This window comes from Labrus mixtus, chromosome 20 (genome assembly GCF_963584025.1).
Source record: "Labrus mixtus chromosome 20, fLabMix1.1, whole genome shotgun sequence".
NCBI lineage: Eukaryota > Metazoa > Chordata > Actinopteri > Labriformes > Labridae > Labrus > Labrus mixtus.
The window spans coordinates 19,997,806-20,021,506 of record NC_083631.1 but is presented as its reverse complement, the minus strand read 5'-3'; the positions used below and the strand labels follow the sequence as shown (position 1 = coordinate 20,021,506).

The 23,701-nt window shown below is 42.4% G+C and overlaps 1 protein-coding gene across 2 annotated transcripts in view; it reads left to right on the top strand.

Moving 5' to 3' along the window:
* radil2a (Ras association and DIL domains 2a) overlaps window positions 1-21,820 on the top strand; it is a 29,493-nt gene extending 7,673 nt beyond the window's left edge. Inside the window, exons 5-16 of one of the 2 annotated variants that reach the window (XM_061065838.1) lie at window positions 3,440-4,129; window positions 4,758-4,795; window positions 5,861-6,021; window positions 6,118-6,230; window positions 9,314-9,533; window positions 9,865-10,037; window positions 13,339-13,483; window positions 14,741-14,922; window positions 15,001-15,388; window positions 19,511-19,641; window positions 20,504-20,643; window positions 20,746-21,820. In XM_061065838.1, coding sequence (XP_060921821.1) covers window positions 3,440-4,129; window positions 4,758-4,795; window positions 5,861-6,021; window positions 6,118-6,230; window positions 9,314-9,533; window positions 9,865-10,037; window positions 13,339-13,483; window positions 14,741-14,922; window positions 15,001-15,388; window positions 19,511-19,641; window positions 20,504-20,643; window positions 20,746-20,848 — 2,484 coding nt within the window. In that variant the 3' untranslated portion in view covers window positions 20,849-21,820. Of the gene's footprint in view, window positions 1-3,439; window positions 4,130-4,757; window positions 4,796-5,860; window positions 6,022-6,114; window positions 6,231-9,313; window positions 9,534-9,864; window positions 10,038-13,338; window positions 13,484-14,740; window positions 14,923-15,000; window positions 15,389-19,510; window positions 19,642-20,503; window positions 20,644-20,745 lie in introns of both variants that reach the window. The other variant, XM_061065837.1, reaches the window with a different exon arrangement.
* Window positions 21,821-23,701: the final 1,881 nt, after the last annotated feature.

Sequence of the window (23,701 nt, the reverse complement as noted above, 5' to 3'; positions counted from 1 at the left end):
CTGTCCTGTAGACACGCAACGAACGAGCTGTCTGTCAGCATGCCCACATGACGAGACGGACTGTTCAACATACAGAGAGGAAGTATCAGCTGAGGACATTTACAACAGGAGATAACCATGATCACAGGCACACTGTGAGCAGGACAAAAAGCAGAGAGAACATAAGCTAACAAACACTTTGACTGCTACAATCTTTAAAGCAGTACCACTTCAGATATCAGAAACATGTCCTCCAGCACGTCTCATTTGAGGCGCGATGCACTTTGAATGCTCGGCCCCATACATGTATTACAGGAAACCAGAGAGTCAGGCTGTGGCTTCGGCTCGGCTCCTTCCCTAAGAGGAACACTGATCTCACTCGGCGTTTATCCCTCTGCTGAGAGATCGCTGACTGTGCAGGAAACCGAGAGACCAGCAGAAAGGCTGATCTAACTCTACAACTGTCAAGGCAACATCGAGACAAGACTGTTGTTCGGCAGTGTTCACGTATCTATCTTAATCTCACATCTGTTCAGGAAAAAGAGGAACTGAACAGAGATAAGGAAGTCCCGAGCCTGTATAGTGGATAGTAATGATCTTTCTGTGAGAGTACCTCTAAAGTAGTTAAACAATACTTTTATACAAGGTAGGAGTTGAGAGAAACACGATTGTATTATTGTCTTCTTTGCTGCAGTTGAACCTGCAAGTTTAATTTTCCTGAAGGCCAGTCTGGTTCTATCCCCGAGAGCTAAGTCATCATTATGAATGACAGGTTTTCCAAGAAGGTATGAGGTTTAATTTGATACATGGAAGTCCTTTGAACACCTTTTTTTATTTATTATTTTTTAAAGGTAAAAGCCAACTAAAGATGGGGCGCTGGTGGCGCAGTGGTTAGTGCGCGCGCCCCATGCATGGAGGCTGTCGTCTCAAGCGTGCGGCCCGGGTTCACATCCCACCCGTGGCTTCCTTCCCGCATGTCATTCCCCACTCTCTCTCTGATTTCCACCTCTATCCACTGTCCTATCTCTCCATTAAAGGCACAAAAAGCCCAAAAATAAATCTTAAAAAAAAAAAAGCCAACTAAAGATAACAAATAATTCCATTGCATGAATATGTATATGGTACAGTGAAAATAGTTACCAAGAATTAGACAAAATGACTAAGGGCGCACTCACATTCACACTCACGCAATCCGTGGAGAAACCCACGAGCGTAATGGCTGAATCTGACTGTAATGATTCAAAATAAGCCACATCAGTGAAGAAGATGTCATGTTCTCTGTGTTGTTCTCCGATGTGAGGACACGAACTCGACCTCTTGTAACCTAAGCAAGCTTCATAATTATGAAATGTTAGATCCTTGTAAAAGATGTGGTTTGTCCCAGTGCATGACACAGTCCTTAGATGTCTTATTTTGTACACAACCCAAAGATCATTAGTTTTCAGTCACAGAGAAGGACAGGAACTTGGACACGTTTACATTCAACCCGCTGGAAAAAAAGAGCTGTGCAGACATGTCAGAGTCATGCTCCTGGTGATACCGTATCATGTCCTCGCTAATGCTCTTAATGTGGTGACCCTGAGGTCACTGACATCACTGCGTCTCCGATATAAGCCGAACCGTTCCTGTGTGTCCTCACGCTGCGTCGGCAGGTCGTCCTTTCATCAGCTGATCCCGCTGCTTTCACACGCACATGGCTGGATCGTTTCCAAAAATGTTACACAACAAGAGCAAAATCCCATCCCGTACACACACTTTCAACAGGAAGAGACTGTTCTTTAAGATAATTGGATTACACGGGAGCTTTAGATTGTCTCGGTTATTGTCAAACGTGGCATGGTTTTTGCTTCCCCAATAAGGGATATGATGTGCAACCGTTGGTTGTTAAACTCCCAAGCAACGGCGGTTAAGCCAAACCATTATTTGGTCTAGAACTGCTATGGTTTCCATCTTTTTAGTTATTTTCAACCATAGTGAAGCTTTTGTCTAGCTGTTTTAAAGCAGCTCCAAGCATTAGCAAGCTAGTAAACTTGTTGTAATGTGAGTGACGGTGGTGTCAAAGTTGTCAAGTTGTTCGTCAAGCTAGTCTGAGTTATTTTAAAGCAAGGTCAAGGTATATCAAGCTATTTCACTTTTTGTAATGCTACTAAAGTTGGTGTCATGCTAGTTTAGCTGTTGTAAGGTGTGAAGTGAAATTTAAGTTGTTTTAAGTTTGTAAAGTTGTTGTCATGCTAGTCAAGTGGTTGTTGAACTAGTCATGTTGTTTTTAAAGAGCCCATATTCTGCCCTTTTTGGGGTTCCTATATTTAATCTATGTACCTACTTTTGTACGTTCACAATAGTTAAAGTCTGAAAAAAGTGTCTGTTTTCATGTACTGCTCCTCCTTGCTCCCTCTACGCTCTGAGTCCGTCAGCTACGCTCTGTTGAGCCCACACTGTTAGACCCCACGTGGGCCAAGTCTGCTCTGATTGGTCTGCCGATCCGCTCTGTCGTTATTGGTCAGTTGCTCAGCACGCGTCTCGGAAATTTCAACATGAGCTGCAGGGCTTGCCACAACGAGCCAATGGGCTTAGATCAGTGATCTCACACTGACAATGACGCCGCACTGACACATTTTTATCGAGGGGGGCTAGAACCGAGTGTTACATGCGGCTAATGCTACAGCTAACAGGAGGACGTAGGAGAAGCCGCGTTTCCGCAGACTTTGAATTTTTGCACATAGATGTGCCTAAACATGCACAGGACACTTGGAAAACACACTAAAGAGCATATAAAACCAGAAAAAGCTGAATATGGGACCTTTAAATTCATATTAAACCACGGGGTTCGACAGTTTTTCAGTATGTGCTGGCTCAAGTGAGTGTCATGCGTTCAGGTGATTAGTTGAGGTACGTACCCAGGAGAAAACAGAGAAGAAGCAGAAGACGATAGCAGCTCTCGCAGCATCTGCACCTTCATTTAAAGGGTTGTCTTCTTCTTTAGATACCTGCCACTGATTGGCCAGAAAACAGAAACCCAGGAAAACACACTAAAGGGCATATAAAACCAGAAAAAGCATAATATGGGACCTTTAAGCTAGTCAGGGTGTCGCCAAACTAGTCAAGTTGTTGTCGAGCTAGTCAAGCTAATGTCAAACTGGACGGTTTGTTTTTGGGCAAGTCAAGAGTTGTAAAGCTAATGTCAAGCTAGTCCAGGTGTTGACGACCATAGTTTCAGTACCGGTAAGTCAAATTGTTGTCAAGTTGTGTTCCTGGTTTCACTTTTCTTAAATTGACACTTAATGTCTACAAAAGCTGCATGTTGACCTCAAATCAGTTTGAATTGAAGATTATGTCAAATTCATTTTTATTGAACTGAAGATTAAACGGACTGAAGAGGAAAATCAAAACTTAACTGACTGCAAAAATCTTTTTAGTGTCCTGCATTACAAAAATCTTTTTTTTTTTTTTTTTTCTGCAGGATTTTGTGATCTACCTGATGAGTGGGACTAGCACCATCTTCGGCTGCTGCAGGGAGCACTGTACCGGTGAGGATGAGGAGAGGCTGAAGGTGGACATCCTGCTCTTTGCTCCTGACGTGTTACCTCAGCACTGCTGCGTCCGACGCCTGGACTCTACCATCCCGACGTCCACGGGGGAGCACAGAAAGACGTTGACCCTGCTGAAGCCCCTCCACGGTGCTCCTGTCACCAGAAATGGTTTCCTCCTGAAAGAGGAGCAGGAGCTGAACCCCGGGGACTTGGTGGGTCTGGGGGAACACTACCTGTTCTTGTTTAAGGATCCGACCAGCACCTCAGGACCCCGGCAGACCCCCCACTGGATGAGCAGACTCTGCCTGAACTCTGACATAAAGACTTCCTGTTTATCCTGTGGCTCCTCTGTGGGTATCAGAAGGTTCCGGAGAAGGTCTTTACCGCCTCGGTGGAGGGACCTGGAGGGGACGGAGGCTCTGCTAGTCTATGAGCTCGATCAGGAGGAACGGGTCCTGCAGGAGGTTATGGACATGTTGGACCCAAGTGGAAACGAACCAAAGCTGACGCCTGCCTTCCTGCTGAGCCTGTGCATCCAGCACTCGGCCTCCAACTTCCCTCTGACTCACCTCCGACAGCTGCTGCTCCAAATTGCCAACCGGATCCAGCTGGTGATGTGGGTGAGGATCAGGCTTTGCTTTTTCTTTAGAAAGCTGTTTTCAAAAATGCTCACAGATCCTGAGAATTTCCCCAAAATGTATCGGTTGAGCTGCATGTGTGAACGCAAACAGCAAGATGTTTTATCTTGACTTAACCTGGACTTTTTCCACTTTTAGTTCAAGTGAGCATGTGTACACTGAAGGGTTCGTTCTGGAAAATCTACTGCGAGCAAGCAGACAGGTTGATGTTGTTGATGATGAGCACCTAATGAAGCTGATTCCTACTCTGTTTTGCTCACCAGTATGTAGTTTTAAACTCATTTGTTGATACTATGTAGAGTCGGAAAGGGTCGCTTCGTACTTAATCTTAGATTTCCTCAAGGTTGCTCTCACGTTGTCCTGCCTCCTGAGACTCAACACAGTTTGACAGGGAAACTTGTGGCTGTAAGGGACATGTTTGGAAGATTTCAGGGACAGGCTGCGCTGAAATACTCCAGAAATGTTCAGGAGTGCATGTGTGAAAATAGCTTAAGTGTTATAATGAGTGTGAGAGAAAGTGATCAAATGTGCCATCAGGGTGGAATATAATGTACATCAGTATGCTGACATGAATGAAACTGATATTGTCTTTACCTTTTTTATTTCTCAGGAGAAGACAAAAGAACTCGCAGCAATTCAGCCAGAAACGTGAGTAACAAGCATCCAGTGTTTTTTAGAGTCTGAGTTAGAGTCTGATTTTACAACTTAAAGGACAAAGAGGGTTTTAAATACAGGATGTGCAAAGAGAGAATTTCCCACAGTCGGTTCTGTCAGAGAGAAGGAGAGCTGAGAGTGTTTTTCACCAGCGCTGAGTGTACGAGCTTCATCACCAAGTGTGTGAGGGATACAGTTAAAATAAAGGAGGGACTGAAGTGTTCGAGGCTACAACTGATCATTATTTGAACCATGAACCCATCAATTATTTGTTTCTCTTTACAGTAACGAAAATGCTCATATCAAATTTTTTGTGTGAAAAAAAACAAAACGTCTCACACTGAATATATTCAGTTTAAAAAATGTATTTACTAATGTATTCATCAGCTCTTAAGTAAAGCATTTTTAGCAACAAAACTATCTGGAAAGTCTTGTTTTTTCCCAGCAGATACTTTGAGTTGTTAATTCAGGACTGGAAAAAAAAACACAGACACAACAGTGTCTAAATACTGTGTGGGAAGTGACTCTGCACTTTACATTTTGCAGACTTGCAGAAATATTAGAGGAAGTTAAAGGACAGGGGTTGTCCTGAGTTTTTGATTAAAAAAAAAACTAATCTTTAAAAAGTTTTCTGAGGAACCCTGAAGTCACACTGAACTCTGTTGTCACAACAAACATAATTAGAAGTTAAACCGTCGTTTGGTAGTTAACAGCGGGCGCAGCGGTTATTTTTGCTTACTCACTGCTGATGTACGCCAGTGAAGGAAGACAGACTGGATAATGTACGCAATTGATGGGACATTGTAACGAGGCTTGAAGCTGTGGGGTCCTCGACTACTGACTTTGGGTGTTGAGCCTTAAAATAACTATCTTCTGTAATGTCTTTGAACCTCTCTGCTTGAACAAACCGAGGTTTTTTGAAAACAGCTGGGATCAGTTGTTAGGCACCTGTTTTCTTTTGCCTAGCTCCAGTGATTGGCATCTGGGTGATGGCTACTAATATTCATAAGCATGTTTGACGTATCTTATTGTATCTTATTCTCTGTGTTTCTCTATCAGGAGCCCTGCTGACGTTCAGCCTGACACCCTTCAGCTTCTCAGCATGTCGGAGCTGATCCCAGGTCTGCAGCCTCTCATGCTTTGGATGTCCAACTCCATTGAACTGCTGCACTTCATCCAGCACGAGGTTCCCCAGCTACTCTGCAGGCCGGAGGATGAAGGTCAGGCCTTTAACGCAGCTGTCACAACCGTCTGAGCTGCAGTGTATTTGTGTGTTAAGTTTATGTGTATTTAATATGCATTTGTATGTGCAGCAGCTGTGTTGGACTCTGAGATTTCCAACACTCGGATAGCCTGTGAGGAGGCCATGACAGTCCTGGAGGAAGTCATCATGTTCACATTCCAGCAGTCCGTCTACTATCTCACAAAGGTTAGCTGACACACATGTTAAAGCTAGGGTTCCCGCTGGTCCTTAAAAAGTCTGTAATGTTCTTAAATTAAAATCAGCGAAATGACAGCCATAAAACGTCTTGCATCTATTGACTTCATGTAAATTTGTGTAGGTCTAAAATTTGGAGATGGTGGACAACAAGTTCAATCTTTTTTTCAGATCTAGGACTCAATTACTTCTCTTTTATATCCAAAAGATAATTTCAATGTTTTGGGGGTCTTAAAAAGGACTTAAAAAGTATTAGATTTGACTTTAAGCTCTGGGAAGTAACACGCACATTGACATCACAGTGTTTCACTTCCTGCTGACCTGTAGAATCAGAGCATGGCTAACATGTGAAGCAGGAAATCTGACTACATAAACACCATGTTCTGTTTTCATTGAGCATTTTCCAGACAGAAACACAATCACAGAATGGAAACACTGATTTGTCCGTCAGGGTTAGTCAGGAAGACGGCTGTCATACATGGAGCAGGGTGAATTTTCCAGCGATGGGAACATAAACAAAAAGACAATCTTGTCTCCCAAAGGTTTCACTGGTTTGTTTGAAAACAAAACTATGATTCCTGATAAGGTGAGAACATCTAAAGGGCACGTTTCCAGAGAAATAAGAAGGAACTTTTAGCCTTTGGAACTACTTTTAAAAAGACTTAAAGGTTCCCTCAGCTTGTTAATTTCTGCATTTCCGCCCAAAGTTTACACCTCGAAGATACTTCAACAAAAGAGAAGTGAGTAAATCCTTAAAGAAATGTTTTGAGCTCATGAAAAGAATCTCACGGTTAGCTGCAGCTAAATGACAGTAAACGTATAGCGTGTATAATCTCAAAGAAACAAAGGACAAAGGTTTCAAGAGGAACTTCAGCTGTGTGTCATCAGCTAAGCAACATTAAGCTGGTTGAATCACCAGTAGACACAATTATGAAAACAATAGAAAAGGCCCCAAGATGGAGCCTTGGGGCACCTCTCAAGAGACAGTCGCAGAAAATATGGAAAGCTGATGATTTTTTTAAACAACTATAATGATTTAAAACAACATCTTCAATCCATACAAACACTTTAAAAGACACTTAAAAAGTCTGATTGAGGATGAGTCTGGATATGTGACACTACAGCCAGACTTCCTGTTATACAGCCTGACAGGACCCTCCCAGGCTGATTTATGGGACTCTCATGTTAAAGCTGGTTATTAAAGTCTGTCTGGTTTCTGCAGAATCCAGAGAACACTCCGCCCTGTACAGAGACTGTTCCTGCCTCCTTCCTTGTGCAATGCAAATAGACATTTTACTGTCCATGCTATGTTTCTAGGTCTAAAGAAGTATTTGCTGATTCTCTCTTCCAGTGAAAGGGAGAGCTACGAGCTGCAGTCTGTTTTCTGCAGAGGAAGTAAAGTGTCGCCAGAGAAACTCCCAAAAGGGGACAGGAGGGACCCTTTTTCCATTAAAGCTCCTATGAGGAGATTTTAACTGTTTATGAAACAGACTGAAATTAATAGACATGAATCTTTATGAGCTACAAAAGCAAAAACAAATGGTAGTAAAGATTACATTTTCACAGCATTAATACAGCAGTTAATAATCAATGAGCGTTCTTTCAGAATAAGAAAAAAGAAAAAGCTGTAGCCTAATTATATGATGGACAGAAAATGTGTGAGCATGCGGACGTGTTTAAAAGATTAATCTACAGCAGGGGTGTCCAAAGTGCGGCCCGAGGGCCATTTGCGGCCCTTGAGGGGATTTTTTGCGGCCCGTGACTTCAAATGAAGAATCAGAAGATTTTGGCCCGAGGCCTTGATTAAGATTGGCACATTATCTTATTTTTCTTTTTCATGTTAGCAAGGGCTGAACAATATTCCTAAAATAGAAAATCTTTAGTAACATGTTGTTGTTTTTTTTAAATCTACAGCTTTTACTATTTTCCACATTTTCTTGTAAACTACGAAAAAAAACGTACGCAAAGTTTTTGCAAACAAGCGGACTGTTGTTTAACCATTTAATGACCTGAGCTAAATGCAGAAAGCTTGAACCACGTTACAGGTTTGATTCTGAGAAAAAAACAAATAAAGTAAAACGAAGAAATCAAAATATTTGATTTCCTTTTATTAAAGCGTTTCTTTAGCGAGCCTTTTGATTCTGATCTACAAAGACTTACTATTTTTTCAACTACATTCTAAAAAACAAAACCTGTGGCCAGCGTGCGATTCTAACACGACAATTTTGGCCCGCAAGAAAAAAAGTTTGAACACCACTGATCTAAAGCCTGTATTTAAAAATCATCAATCATTGACGTTCAGTCTGTATCTATAGTGAGCGATGAGCACTTCTAGATCAGCTGACCTGTTGCTTCAGGCATGCAGCTTATTGTCGACTTTATGGTCTCTTTCAGTCTGAGGTCATTGTCTTAGTCATGATGAGTGAGTGTGTGTGTGTGTGTGTGTGTGTTTGTGTGTGTTTGTGTGTGTTTGTGTGTGTTTGTGTGTGTGTGTGTGTGTTTGTATGGAGCTACCAGGTGATGTCATGCTTTTGAAACAATGATCGAGGGTGTGTCAGAAGGAGTAGTGATAAGAGTCTGTTCTGACAAAGAGCTGTTGGTTCAATAAAAAAGAGATTGCTGATGATTCTGCAGTGTTTGCACAATTTCTTCTTCTTCCTGTTTTTGAAATTTGTTCCAGGGAATTTCTTTATGACCTGCTTTTAAAGGCTGCATTAACTGATCTCTGTACTTAAAAGGAAACAAAGAAAAGCTATACGTCTTAAGGGTTGTATCAGTGACCCTGAAAACGCCCTATAATTAACTATAAATAAATAAATCTTGGTATTTAAACAGGATGACATTCTTTGGCTTGTTAGAAGTAAAAATCACTTCTGAGATATTTGTGGATTTTTTTTATCATATAGCTGAGCTGAACGTTTTGTACACAGGAATCAGAAATAGTTATTTTGGAATATAATCTATTCATATTTTTTTTCCACAACACTAGCCCTTTGTGATGTGCAACTTTCCATCAAAGCTTTCCTGTACTCTTTGAATATCTTCCTATATTGAGTGTTTCTGTACTCCCACAGAGCATGTACTCGGCACTGAGTGGCCTGCTGGAGGGGAACCCGTTCTCAGAAAGCGGTCAGCTGAGGGTTCCTGACGGACTCAGCAGCATCCTGGAGGTTTTGAAGGAGGCCTTGAAGCTCCTGACCGCTTTCCAGGTCCATACGGACATCTCGTTACAGCTGTTTGCCTACCTGTTCTTCTTCATCAACGCCTCGCTGTTCAACACCCTCATGGAGAGAGGTAAGCGCTTTAGTTTCATGTTTGACTTTTTCATTTTGATTCTCCAGTTTTTGAGAAGTGTGAGTTCCTCCACATGAGACTGAACTTTCCCAACACCGTTTGAAGTGATTGTAATCAAATTCAGTTTGGACAAACACGCTAATCTGGGGAAGGACTTTTACAACAGATGAACAATGTGTTCCGCCACATGTAGCTACAAGGTCTTTACTGCTGTAAATACTTCTTTGTTTACCTCCCGTTTAGTTCCTTATTGTAAAAACTGTCTCTACTGATTATGTTGCCTTTATAATCATGTAGCAATTCTATAACATCAGGCGTATTTATCCTCTAGGATCTGTGTCAGGGTTCTACCAGTGGTCCCGTGGGGTTCAGATCCGGGCCAACCTGGACCTGCTGATGGACTGGATCCAGAGTATCGGACTGGGCGAACTGGCCACGGAGTTCTTCCAGAAGCTCTCTGCCGCTGTCAATCTGCTGGCCACGCCCAGAGAAACCCTCCTGCAGGTCAGAAATCACCCACTTCTCCTTCCTGTTTGTCTCACAGCGGGCGGGTGTAACCCTCGGGGTCGAGTCGTGTCTGCGTCAGCATGAACATTTTCATGGTCTGGACAAGTGTCGCAGCGACTTTAATAGTCTGTGTTAGGTTCAAAACACGGGAAAATCTGAAACTCACCACACCTTTCTGACTGCGGCACGGTTTCTACTCGTCTTTTATGATGCCAAATATAAACTCATAAAACCGTCATAAAAAATCACCAGTCTTATCAGTTTATGGTTATAGTAGCACTAAAAATAGAGCTCCAACTGCCTAATCCAACGGCACATGATGTCATCGTGTAAATAATAATACAGACCTGACTATGTCTTGTGAAACAGTGTGTGTGTGTGTGTCAGATAGTTTCAGCTGAAATCAAATTCGTTCTTGCATGAAGTGGAAACATTCAGCTTCGACATCAAATGTCCTTTTAATGTTCAAAGACACACACACAGATATTTAAATCACTGTGTGTGTGTGTGTGTGTGTGTGTGTGTGTGTATCCGCCTGGCCAAAACAAACTGAATCACTCATACTGTATTCCACTAAGAGAGCACTTTGTATTTGTTTTCCTCTGTGTTTGGTGTGTGCTGAGCTGTGGTAGCTAGCCAACCAAACATCTAATCTCCTTAATCACAGCGCTCTCCTAGTTACCCATTCTAATCCTGTTTACACTGTGAACCAGGGAGGAAGCTGAGCGGCTTGTTTAACACTCACAGGCATTCAGAGAGAAATCGATACATGAAAGGTACGCAGGTATGACAGGTACACAGGCACGAGAGGAGAGGAGAGATGAACAAAGGTCATTCTGAGGGTCAGGCTGACACAATCACGACTCTTTTCCTGACTCACGGGTTTATTGTGTCTGTGAAGTGACGATGCTGAATGTTTATATGCCGAGAAAGCTGTGTGTCACTACGATATCGTACCATGCATTTTCACACTCTCTGGAGATTACTCACATTGCGCAAGATCCATAAATAAATCTTAACGTTATCAGTGAAAAAGGAAAGAACACCAAGATGCTAGTCATGTAGTGCTGGTTTGTTTGAAAAGTAATATGTTTTATGTGTTGTCTAATGATATTACAGTAACTACGTAGCTGTGTTAGAAACGAACGTATGAATGTTGTTTTATTCCATTTATGTACCGAGGGTCGCATTAGATTGGTGCGGGAGCTAGCACCAAGGGGGTCAGCCCTATGTTCCCACAGCCCAATGGTCCCACAGCCCTATATTCCACATTTCTAAGAATTTTTTCAAAATTAGGCCCAATGTTCCCACATTTTCTTTTTTCATAAATTTGTATCAGTTAGGGTAACTTGCCCTAACCCTGTCCCCCGAGTGCCCGTGGCCCCCGGAGGACGCTGCGCCCCCTACCTAACCTAACCCTGCCCTGTGGGAACATAGGGACTCATTTTGAGAAAATTCTTAGAAATGTGGAACATAGGGCTGTGGGACCATTGGGCTGACCCCCTTGGTGCTAGCAGCTTATCCAGTTCGGACCGAGACGTACATGTTTGATGACCTGTTAGCATGTTGCTAACAGCGTGCTAATGGTCCGGTTCTTTTTGCAGTGTGCGGTCGATACTGTTTGAGTATGGGGTAGGCTGTACTTTAGCGTGTGGTTTCTGACACAGCCTGTGAGTTATTAATAACGTACAGAATTTGGATTAGTGTGGTTGAGTTGACTGATAAGTTGCGTATCCAATAATTGTTCTAGTTTACAAAGTCAGCTGTTTTGAAATAACTTTCTTGTGTTCATTTCATTTAACTAAAAGTTTAGACTGTTTTAAAACCATTTGAAGTTCATCAAATGTTTGAAGCAGTTTGTGTTTTTAAGTTGAGTTCAGTGGAGTTGATTTGTGTCCTCGCTGACAGCTTCACAACGTACAGTCCGAGGTAAAGAAGCCCTGTTTGAAAATGTCTAACGGAGTAGAAGGATTGTATGATTTATGATGTTTTGTCATTTAAATATTTTCGCCGACCACAGCGTTGATTCCAAGCTGAAGCTATTTTTTTTTTTTTGCTCCGTCTGTGGAATCTTGACTTCTATATTTGGAGGATCCGGGTTAAACTGGAGCCCAGATTTTCAACTCTCTGAGGTGACACCTGTTTCCATGTACGGCTCCTGTCGTCTCCTCACAGCTGTCAGCGCTGCGTCTCGTCTGTTTGTGGGTTTGGATGGTTGTCAGGAGGCTGCCGGTTTTTTTTAAAGCCTCTCCGCCCTGCATGAGGTCACACACTGTGGCGGCACACAGAGCACACACCCTGCACACATTCTTAAGTTTCCATCTGGACTATTTGGACTTTTTTTTTTTTTTTAAAAGATCTGAAGAGGCTCTGCGGTGCTGATTTAAACGGCACCCGAGGGATGTGGCACTTTGTTTGGCGGAGAAAAACATTTGAGGAGATATTTTAGGAGAATAGACTACTGAACATGAAATCTCAGACATAACACACTGACAGTTTTTATATTCTGGTTGTTTATAGGCAGCATTTAAACCTCCTTCTGCTGAGCTCAGCGTGTCGTTGACTAGAGCAGCGACTACATTCAAAAAGTTTTCATGTGTCGTGGCCCAGACGTGTCGGGGCAGAATCCTCATCCAGAGATTCAGCTGCAGACAGACAGAACTGTTTGTACTGTCTGTCTTTAATAAGCACATGATGGATCCCCCTGCATGTGACTCACTTGTTTCATATCCTCCAGCTGTGTTCTGACATTAAGAGATATATGTTTGTCTTTCTCAGTGAGCGCGAGCTGCCAGGAAGTAATCACATTTCATGACATCACGTCAGCCTGAGAGGAGGAGAGATAGTTCACTTTTCTCACGCTGCACACACAACAACAATTACGTGTTGATTACAATAAACTCACCTTTTAATCCAAAATAATCTCCGAGCTATGGAGCTTTTGAAGACAAAGCTGTGGAGACGTGAGACAGACGGACTGAGAAATATTCTCCCAGGAGGCTTTGCTGCCGCATCTGGCCCTGTGGTGACAGAAACGAAACCTTTATTGTCAGATCATGTAACTGTTGACGATAATGAGATGTTAATGAGAGAGGAGCAATGACTGTTTGAAAAGAGGCATGATGGGGGGAGAAAAAAAACGTGTTTGTCCCAGCCTGTTATTGTCAGCAGACTAGAGAGAGCTGCTTTGGCTCCTTCTGATCATCAAACAAACAACAACAAAAAAAAGACTCAATCATATATTTTCTTTGCTCCATGTGTCTCAGTGTCTGTGTCTCTTTGTTGTCTGTCCTTCCAGGCGTCTTGGGCGTCCCTCAGGGCTGAGTTTTCCGCTCTGAATCCAGCTCAGCTGCACCACATGCTGAGGGAGTACAGCTCGGGTAAATCCTGCCCCCCCGGCTGGACACCATCACCGGACGACGTGAAGGACACAGTCAGGACAGGTGAGAGACAGAGAGGCGTAAACCCTCTGGTAGAGGAAGCTAATTTCTTTACTAACAGAAACAAAATTCATTAAAATAAGCAGCTTCTTGCTTTGTAAGTCACTCGACTTTCAGATTGTCTTTGTTCAGTCTTGGAAGTTTATGAAAAAGCTCAGTTTTAATGTTTTAAAGCTCCTGTGAAGAACGTTTCTCATGTGTTGATTTTGGCGCCCCCTGTGGACAAAGCGGCATCTTCATGCTCATTTAGCCCTGTCCATGTGTAAGTGGTAATTTATGACAAAAAAAAAAATCTCTTTCTGGGGGCGCTGGTGACGCAGTGGTTAGTGCGCGCGCCCCATGTATGGAAGCTGCAGTCTTCCAAGCGGGCGGCCCAGGTTCAAATCCGACCTGTGGCTCCTTTCCCGCATGACATTCCCCACTCTCTCTCTCTGATTTCCAACTCTATCCACTTTCCTATCTCTCAAATAAAGGCACAAAAAGACAAAAAATATATCTTATAAAATAAAAAAATCTCTCTCTGCTTTCACATCTCAAGACGCATCTCGTTTCATCTATAAAATTAGGGATTTCTCTGGCTTTGATAACTGTTATTAATATTCAAGGTAATGTAAGTAATGAACAACAACAACAAATATGACATAGGTTTAGTCAATTTTTTATTAATTTAGATATTTTAATGTAAACATTCTTATATAATTCTACATATTATACCTTTCATTTACAAGACAATAGGAAATAGAAAATAGGACTTGAAATAAACATCTCATGAGAGAAAAGGACGACGCTTTAGAAAGAAAGATTTCTTTATCTGAAAAACTCTGTTACTTAAATAGGAATCAGAATATGTGTTTTATTTATTGTGTAAACACTGACAGCTTTGGGACTAAAATAAAATGTGTGGTGTGTTGGGGGAACTATCACACAGTTGTCATTTGCACATTTAGCCGGATGATATAATGACAATAACTATAACAAGAGTTCACCTTCACACACCAACACAAACATCTTTAAGTGTTGTCCTTCCTCTCAGACTCTAATCACGTCAGTCTGTCTCCACCAATCAGCTTCTGTCCACAGTTGACCTTTTAATCCAGCACTCACCTCTCTCTCACCTGTGTTCAGCTCTCAGAGCGAAGATAAATCCCCGTGGTCTGATCCAGAATCAGCTCTGAATCTGCTTTGAATAAACTCTTACCCGTTTTTAACCATTTCATATTTTATTATTGCTCAAATATTTCTCTCCCTCCTTCTCTGCAGCCGACATCCTCCAGAGTTTCGACAGTCATCCCCCCCTCGTCCTGCCCAGCTCCTCCTTCCACCTTGAGCTAGGGAAACCCCTCGCTGACCACACCCTCTTCCAGCAGGTCGCTCACCTGCAGGAGTTCATCCGCCTGCTCCCCAACAGTGAATCTGAACCTGGGCCCGTCTTGGAGGACCAGGTAAATCACGCTGGCAGACAGGAAGTGAGGCGTGTTCATGTTTCTGCATCTGGTTCTGATCCTCCTTTATGTTCTCAGACGCTCAGCGGGACAGCAGACAGCCCGTCTGCGACCTCACCTTCCGTCAGGGTCCTCCAGGATACGGCCCATCGCGTGGGCTCTGACCCGGTAACCGACCCCGACCCCGACCCCGACCCGGAGCCGGACCTCGACCACCTCTCTGCCTTCGAGCCGGCTCAGACCCGGGGCTCTCACGGTGACCTGAGTAGCTGCGAGGCGGTCCTGACCCAGAAACTGAAGAGTCTAGAGCTGCAGAACTCGCTCCCTGGACAGGCGGATCTGGTGTACCACAAGAGCCTGGCTCTGGACCCATCCTGCCTGCTGACCCCACCAAACACCCCCCAGGGCCTTGAGCTGGCCGAGCTGGAGGCAGACCTGCAGGAGGGGGCACGCCAGCTCAAGAGAGGTAACAAAAACCTGCATGGTGTGGAGAGAACGCTTGTCAGCTGTATGACAGCTTGTGGGTGGTGGGCTTTTATGACTTATGTGGATAGAACAGTGGATAGAGTCGGACATTGGGGAGAAACAGTGTGTTGTGTTGTTGTTGTTAAAATACTCCAGTGTGGTTAAAAAAAAAAGTGGAAGGATGATAACATCCATGCAGCTAGCAGAGGTAGCGACCTCTGACCTCGTTCATTCCGTTAAAAACAGTTTAAAGTAACAGAAAGTTGTTTTGGAGCCGCCAACAGCTGCAGAATATTAACTGAAACCTGAACTCATAGAATACAGCTCCAACCTCAAAAACCTCAAACACGATGACAAGCACAGCATCACAAAGGCTCATTCATGACTTCAAACACACACACACACACACACACACACACACACACACACAGCAGGTTGTGATCAGAGTGACACACCACTCTGTCACTGAAACCTTTTCTTCAGAGTAAGGTCAGATCCTGAACCTCCTCCTCTCCCTCTCTCTCTCTCTCTCTCTCTTGCCCTCTGACGTCTTTTCAGAAAACTTTTAGTGACTTGACCTTTTGGATCCGCTGCATATTTGTCCCTGGCGGGTCCAGGTCCGTCTTAAAGGTTCCACCCCCCCCCCCCCCCCCTTCGACATGAAAGAGGATTTTTCCTTGAGTCTGAGCTCAGGAATTTAAAGAGGAAAGTCTGAGCAGGGAGGGCTCGCCGTGCAGGAAAAGAGTGTTTCCTCTCCACCCTCATTGTTTCTGCTCGCCTCCGCCATGAGCTCATCTGTCGGAGAAAGAGTCGGTGTTTGACTACCAATCCGCTTTCACACTCTTTACTGTTACTCAGCGAAGTCTTTGTTTTTTCCTGAAGTGATGTCTTTAGAAAGGCACCTGTATCTGTGAGAGTCACATATTCTGATCACCCTTCAAAGCCTTGAGGGATGTGAGGAGAAATGCAAAGTCTCCGGTGTTCACTGGAAGCTGCATTTTCTGATTTCTAGCTTCGGGCCCAAAATAAGCCCTTTGCAAGTCTGCAACAGCCCCTCATTACGCCTTTGTACTTTTACATTGAATCAACAACAGCGTGGGAGTCTTGGCCCAGTGTTTGGTTTGACTTTGCCTCATGGCTTTGAGAGGCATGATGTATAAACAAACAGCAGGAGCTTCACATGTACACACACACACACACAGCGGAGTTCCACCCTGTCACCTCCGAGGTTTTATAATGATGCTGGTTCACCCATTACACAAGAGGTGGACAACCACGCCTGGTGAAGCATAACAAAGGTGTGCAAGTCCTGTGTGGAAAATTGCAACTTTCAAAGGACTATATAAACACCAAATGAAAAATGATCCTCCTGTGCAGGAAATTAAACTTTATGCATATGCAACATTTCAATATATGCAGGTTGATTGCCTGTCTATTAGAAATTTCATTCTTGCACAAAACTCCTGAAGTCTTCAGGCCGAGCTGCTCACGTGAACCCAAACAGCCACTTTTCCACTCCCACTTTATTTGGAGTTTCTCCTTCCAGCCTCCTAGTATTTTTTTTCTCATGAAGTCCCGAGTGAGCTGATGGGAGAACACGGCAAGGAGAGAATTCACCTCCAGCAGGCGAGAGGGTGTGGTGACGTTTAGTGCACATTGTGATTCTGTCAAACTACACATAGTATTGCTATAAAGGCAAATGTTCTTTTTATAGCATCTTACAGTGGACTCTTTTCACATCATGTCTTACCTCAGGAGACAACGCCCCCCCCCCCCCCCTCCCTGTCCAACAGGGTATAGACTCCCGCTGTGAGGAGCATATGTGAACAGCCAGGTCAGGAGAACATCCAGAGCAGTCCTCCTGAAATTATCTAGATATTTTCAGGAGTGCATTATGTGAAAACGGCTTTCAGGATCTAAAGCTTGATCCTGATTCAAACCCCTCCCCCCCCCTCTTACCCCAACACTTTCTGTCACATGTGATTTTGTTTGACTGTAAGAGGTTCAACCTGTGTTAATGCTCCTTACAGACCCCCCATTGTGCGTTCGTGCATGCGTGTGTGTGTGTGTGTCTCAGAAGTCTTTAGTCAGAGGGATTTATTTGATCTAAATCAGAGTTCTTTACTCTCATTGGTCACTTGATCATTTAGGTTTTCTATGATGATAAAAGTAATTTTTTAAAGAGTTTGAGGATTACACAGAAAAAACCTTCTGTCACAAAACCTGCACGTAAATCTGATCTAATAGGTTTAACATTCAACACTTGAATATGCTGAGTGTTTGCTGTTATCAACAAAAAGTCAATTATTTAAATAGTTAATTAACAGAAATTGTATTTGAAACTTTGAAATTATATTTAAATCATATATATTACATATTTTATCAATTTTGAAACATCAATTTGAGCATGAGTGTATTTTTGTAATGTGATTTTTGTATTTGAAAATGACCTTTTCATGTCTACATCCTGGTAGTTTCAATATAATTTGGGGGGAAAATTACATTTGATGACATAACTGAGAAAATATCAGAACTATAATGAATTCTTTAGAATAATTACTTGTGAATTTAAGCCTGAAAAAGATTAAAGGTATACTCATCACTAACATTATATGTATGTTTTTCTTCGATTTTTACCCAATATTTATCGCCTTGATTCATGCATCTAGTATTCAATTGTATGATAATTAAGTCCCACTTTTTCTGTTATACATAAATCATGGTTTACTCATCATATTTAAGTCATTTAAATTAATCTGAAGTTAAAGTCCTTGTGATTTTTTATAAGTTTTACACCCTGCGTTGAGCTCCAGTAGCTGCTTCTCTGTGTTTTTTTGGCTAACAGCTAATGTTATTTTGAAAGTTTGCTAATCCTTTAATCTGGCCCCAAGAATCACAGCGAGGTAGTGATGTCAGGAGAGAAAAGAGCCAGGCAGCCCGTCATGGGAATTTACAGTCGGCTTGGTGCGTGGAATCTTAATCGGGGGGCGGCATTGTTCGGGGTTGGTCCTGCGTGGGGGGCAGACAGGCCGCATGGGGGGGTCTACAGGGTGGGAACAGGTTTTATTAGGAAGCTACTGTTGCTGTGTTGTTGTAGTGACAGAATGACCGACCCCACATGAGACGGACAGAAAGTCCCTTTGAAGGGTTAACGGCATGCTAACCTGTCCACGTTCAGTGACTACTGCTCAGGCTAACAAGCTAACAAGCTAACAATCCACATAGTGATGTACTAATAAAGAATTCAAACACTTTGTGTCTGCTGTGAATCAAAGATGAGTCCACTGAGTGAAAACACAGTCATGATGAGTAACAACATTTAGTTTGGGTTTAGTTAGCTTTGCTGCCGTTATTACAACAATCATTTCAAACTTTACTAAGGAACTACAGACATGCTAGCACAATGTGAGACTTTAAGCTAATTGCTTATTTAAGAAAATACTTTTCTCGCAATTTCATTTCCAATTCTTAAGTGCTCATTTTTAGGTTGTATAATTTTAACCATATTGACCAATCTAGTTAAGCATGCTAGCATACAAACGCAAATACCGACATTAGCATACTCAAACAACGCGTTTGGCCCTCATGGTTACATATCTGGTGAAGCCATGAGGGCAAAACGAGTTAGCATGTCAACATTTCAAACAAAAAATCTTGACCTGCTGATTTTTGTGTATAATGTTGATCCTGGCGACTTATAGATTAGCATGTTAGCATGCTAGCCTTTTTGATTTGTTGAGGAAGTCCCCATGAATGAAGGATCATGAATTCTTGATTTTTTTGTTTTCCTGACTGATAAATGTAACAACCACGATTAGATTAGAACAAGAGGTATACAGTAGAGATGACGCTAATGCTAACGTTAGTGTGCTAACATGCTCACACTGACAGTCCTAACATCCTTATGATGGTGATGAATATGAAAATAATGATCAGTTAATTTATTTGTTGTTGATTTTTTTTAGATTGAATACAGATTGTTTCTTGTTCTAAAAGGCCTAAATGAGGATCAAGAGTTTTGAAGGGAATTGGGTCACTGTATCAGTGCGAACCAGTTTGTGTGCTGGTTTCTGTTGGACCACTTTGTGTTGATGTGAACTTCTTTTTTTTTCTGTTTGTTCAGCGAGTGAACGTGGAGAGAAGAAGACAGAGGACGATGGAGAAAGAGAAGAAGAAGAAGAAAGTGAGGAAGTGTTCACGGTGGAGCTGCACCGAGGACCTCGCGGTCTGGGTCTGGCCCTGGTTGATGGAACGGTGCGAAAACGACTTCTCTGCAAAATACCTCTTTTTCTTCTATCCCTAATATTTATATTTATCACAAAGGAATGAGGGAATGGTTTGTTACAGTTGTATTAAAATAACTTTTATCCTGATTTTCTTAAATCAGCTTTTGTTTTCTCACAGTGTAATCCGGACAGAGAAAAAACCTTCAGCAGCTTCTTAAATCTGTAATCAGATCAGACTTTACAGATTTCAGCTGAACACACTGACAGAACAACATCTAAGTACACTAAAGTTCCTGCTGACACACTGTAATCTCAGGGGAGCTTATATGTTACTGTGAGACATTTTAGAAACACTTAGTACAACTGTTTGTGACAACTGATTTTATATTTTCTTTTTAAAATATAAACTTTATTAGAGCTTAAATGACCAGTGTTAATCTTCATAATTCCCTCGAGGACCGAAAACCAAATCGGAAATTAAACAGCATATAAATAGAAATTAAAAGTAAAGTTTTTAATTTTTTCAAGTAACACTGTTTGGAATGATTAGCTGTCGTGGATGAGGAAGACTTCCACCTATCAGGATGACAGCCAAAGATCCTCACAGACAACAGACCACTCACTCGAACACACACAGGCAAAACTAGACCCAGAATTAGACCCAGAACCGCCACACAAAGGGGTTTGATACAAAATACTCTAACTTCAATGGTTTACTTATAAAATGTGATATTTTGCTTTTTTAAATTTGTTAATTGCAAAAGAAACCCACATTTAGAAGGTCATAAAAGCAATAGTTGTTGAGATGTTTTTCTTTGTGTGGGCGAGAGTCGAGATGCTGTTTGTCAAAATAAATAATCTTTACGTTTCTCGTTTGAATCTTTCTGTAGAAAACTCCTCTGAGAATGAGCGGCATCTACGTGAAGTCGGTGGTTCCCGACTCGCCAGCCGCTCAGTGTCAGAAGCTGAGAACAGGAGACCGAGTGCTCGCCGTGAACGGCATCAGCCTGGTGGGCATGGAGTACAACACGTGAGTATTTCAGTACGCACAGTTTCACACACACACACACACACACATCGTCTCTGTGTGTGTGTGTGCGTATTCACAGCTTTTTGTGTGTCTCTGTTTCAGAGGTAGAGAGCTGATCCGCTCCTCAGGAGACGCTCTCAGGCTGCTGGTGGCAAAGATCGACTCAAAGACAAACAGCAAGGGCTCGACTACGACCAAGTGCTGAAACACAGGCTGCTGGTGACGATCGATGAGTTCTGCGGGATGTTCAGTTCATCCTCCTGCAGAGTGAATAATCAGAATTTCTCTACCAAAGGAAACACACTTCCTGCTTCCACTTCAGAATTGTTGAGACAATCATCTGATGCATCAGGACCATGTGGACTATGTGTTTATGGCCATAGTGTGTGTGTAAGGACAACTATTTTAAATCTGTTCTGCTGCCCAGCTTCTGTCCAGCCTGTAAACAAAGTCTGCAAAAAAAAACCACGAGGGAGGATGTTGGGAGAAAACAGTCCGTCTTTGGCATTAGTGAGACATCTATTTAAATGTCTGAATCCACAGCTCTCTGTCCGACATAACCGCCAGGCTGCCCCGGGATCGGCCTCTTGGAATAAACTGGAAACGTTTTCAAATCATTATGGCTTTATGACTGATAAACTGTGAAACTGTGTCTGTACACTGCAATAAACGTGCGTCTTACACATCCAGGAGGAAGGCTGCGTCCTGCTGGCACTACTTTCTATCTTTTAATCACAATTATAGAACATTCCCGGAACATGGGAAGGAAGCAGAGACATCTCAAAACTACTTTCATTTCATTTTTTTTTTTGTTTTTGCTGTTCACAATGTAATCAGATATTTTCATTTTAGCAGTCGTCGTTTTCTTTTTGATCTCCAGAGCCTAACGCAGATCTTTCCGTCTCTCTATTCTACATCAGGACTGTTTTTAAAAAAAAAAAGTATTGAACTGTTCCTTTAAAATCTTAAATGTCCGGGTTTCTGAACAGAGCAGCCGATGGTTCAAATGCAGAAATGTTTTGAGTGTTCAACACGGCAGAACAACAATCTGCCGCCGCCTGTCGGTGAAATGTACACAGTGTTAGTATTAAGACACACAAAGTATTCCTTTTTGTAATATTTATATTCACAGTATTTTTTTGAAACAATGTAATAAATAATATTTTGTCTTCAAAAACCTGCTGGATATTTGTTTTCTCTCTCCGTCTGTGTGTGTGTGTGTGTGTCTGTGTTGTGTGTGCGGGTGGAGCTTCTGGGTGTGCCGTCAGCTGTTTATAGCCTCTCTGTGGTTTCCAGCTGAGCTCTTTCCGCTGACTCTCTGCACAGTTCAGCCTCTGTGTTTTATATCGGCGTGAACTTGCTGCAAAATGCTGCAAAAGTCGAATATCTGTGAGCACATCTGAGGTTGTAATTAAAGTGTTAACACGCCTAAAGCTGCTGAGTGTGAAGCTTCCTGCTGCTTTTTTTTAAACAGAAATCCTCTTAAACAGCATTTCCCTGAGTGTGAACCTTTATGTTTATAAGCATGCTTTTTGGACGAGTTTTTCAGTTCGTTGCAGCTTTTTTCACCTGTACCTGTACTCCACCTCATCACGAGAGAGGAATAAGCATTAAACTCAAAGCTAACAAGAAACAGCTGTTGCTCATTTTCGCTGATGCGTGCGTCACAAAAACAGTGCTAACGTGAATTTTCGGCAAGTTAAATGTTTGAAAAAGAGTCTTCCTCTTGAACAAAAAGGTCTTACTCTGGAGGGAGCCTTTCTGTGATGTGGTCAGACACTCAAAATAACAATCTGAACACTGACGAGCCTCCAGAGCCATCTGTCGAAACAGATGGGTGACGTCACTCAGGCTTTGTCCATTAATATTTATCTGTTTTCTTCCAAAAGAAAAATCCAAATTGCCACAGCAAGAAAAATGTAAGGTCATATATGTGTTCTAATGTAGACAGCAAATGCTTCCTAACCAGCAAACTGCTTCTTAGCTACTCTGCTAATTAGCTTATTAGCTTTAATTAGCTGCAACTGAAACGTTTTCTCCAAAGGTAAGGAGCATGTCATCAGCATACTGTGCTATTACGATTTTTAACTCGTTTAAATGAGCAAACTCCAGCTTCACTGTTACTACTGCGTGTCCTCGGACTCGTGCGTAAATACAACAATCGTGTCAGCGGGTCACACAAGGCGACGACACTTGTCTTTAGGTCACGAGTTCATGTTTGTGTAGCTGTTCGTGTTTCTGTTCCTGGAGTTTCAGGAGGTCGGAGGTCACGGACAGATTTACCGCTAAGGGTCAGAAATAACTTTTCCAGTTTAACCTTGGACAGCAGGGTTTTAAACTGAGGTTTGATCCATGTCAGTCACAGAGTTACTGTTCAGAACGAGTTTTATATTATGTAACTATTAAAACAGGCTGCCGATGTTTCTCCTGTGTATTGAGCTGTGCTGGACAAAAAGTGAAATATTACTCTGTAAGAAAGTGGAGTATTGGTGGTATTGGTGGGAAATGTCCTGTAAAGTACCTCAATGCAGTTCTTGAGTTATTGCTCTGTCTTTGTTTAACCTACCTGAGGTATTTTTCTGGGGGTAACAGCTGTGTTGAACTTGTCTGTTTAACCAGGAGTCATCCTCTGATGGCTCAGAGAGGATCTCTGGTCTACGCTGTCTCTCAGTCTGTGAGGTCAAAAAAAGCCTGAATTCCTACCGACAGAAACAGACACACACACACACATTAAAATCACTTTATTTAACTCAGAGTCTTGTCTGCTAAGGTCTCAAGTCGTCTGCGTTCTTTAGCTGCTGAGTCAGAATGTGGAGCTCAAACTGCTGACAGAGGACGTTGAAGTTCATCAGACCCGCGGCCAGAGAAGCACAGATCAATAATCCTGGACATTTATTTTTTCAAGACTGCCGACCTGGTTTTTCTTTTTTTTTTTTTTAAGATTTATAAAATCCACAATAAGGAATTATTTCTTGCAGATTTTGTTTCACTACTTCTTTTTGGTGAAGGCAAAATACCCTAAAAACCTAGATTCCCGACACACTGTACACACAGAGGT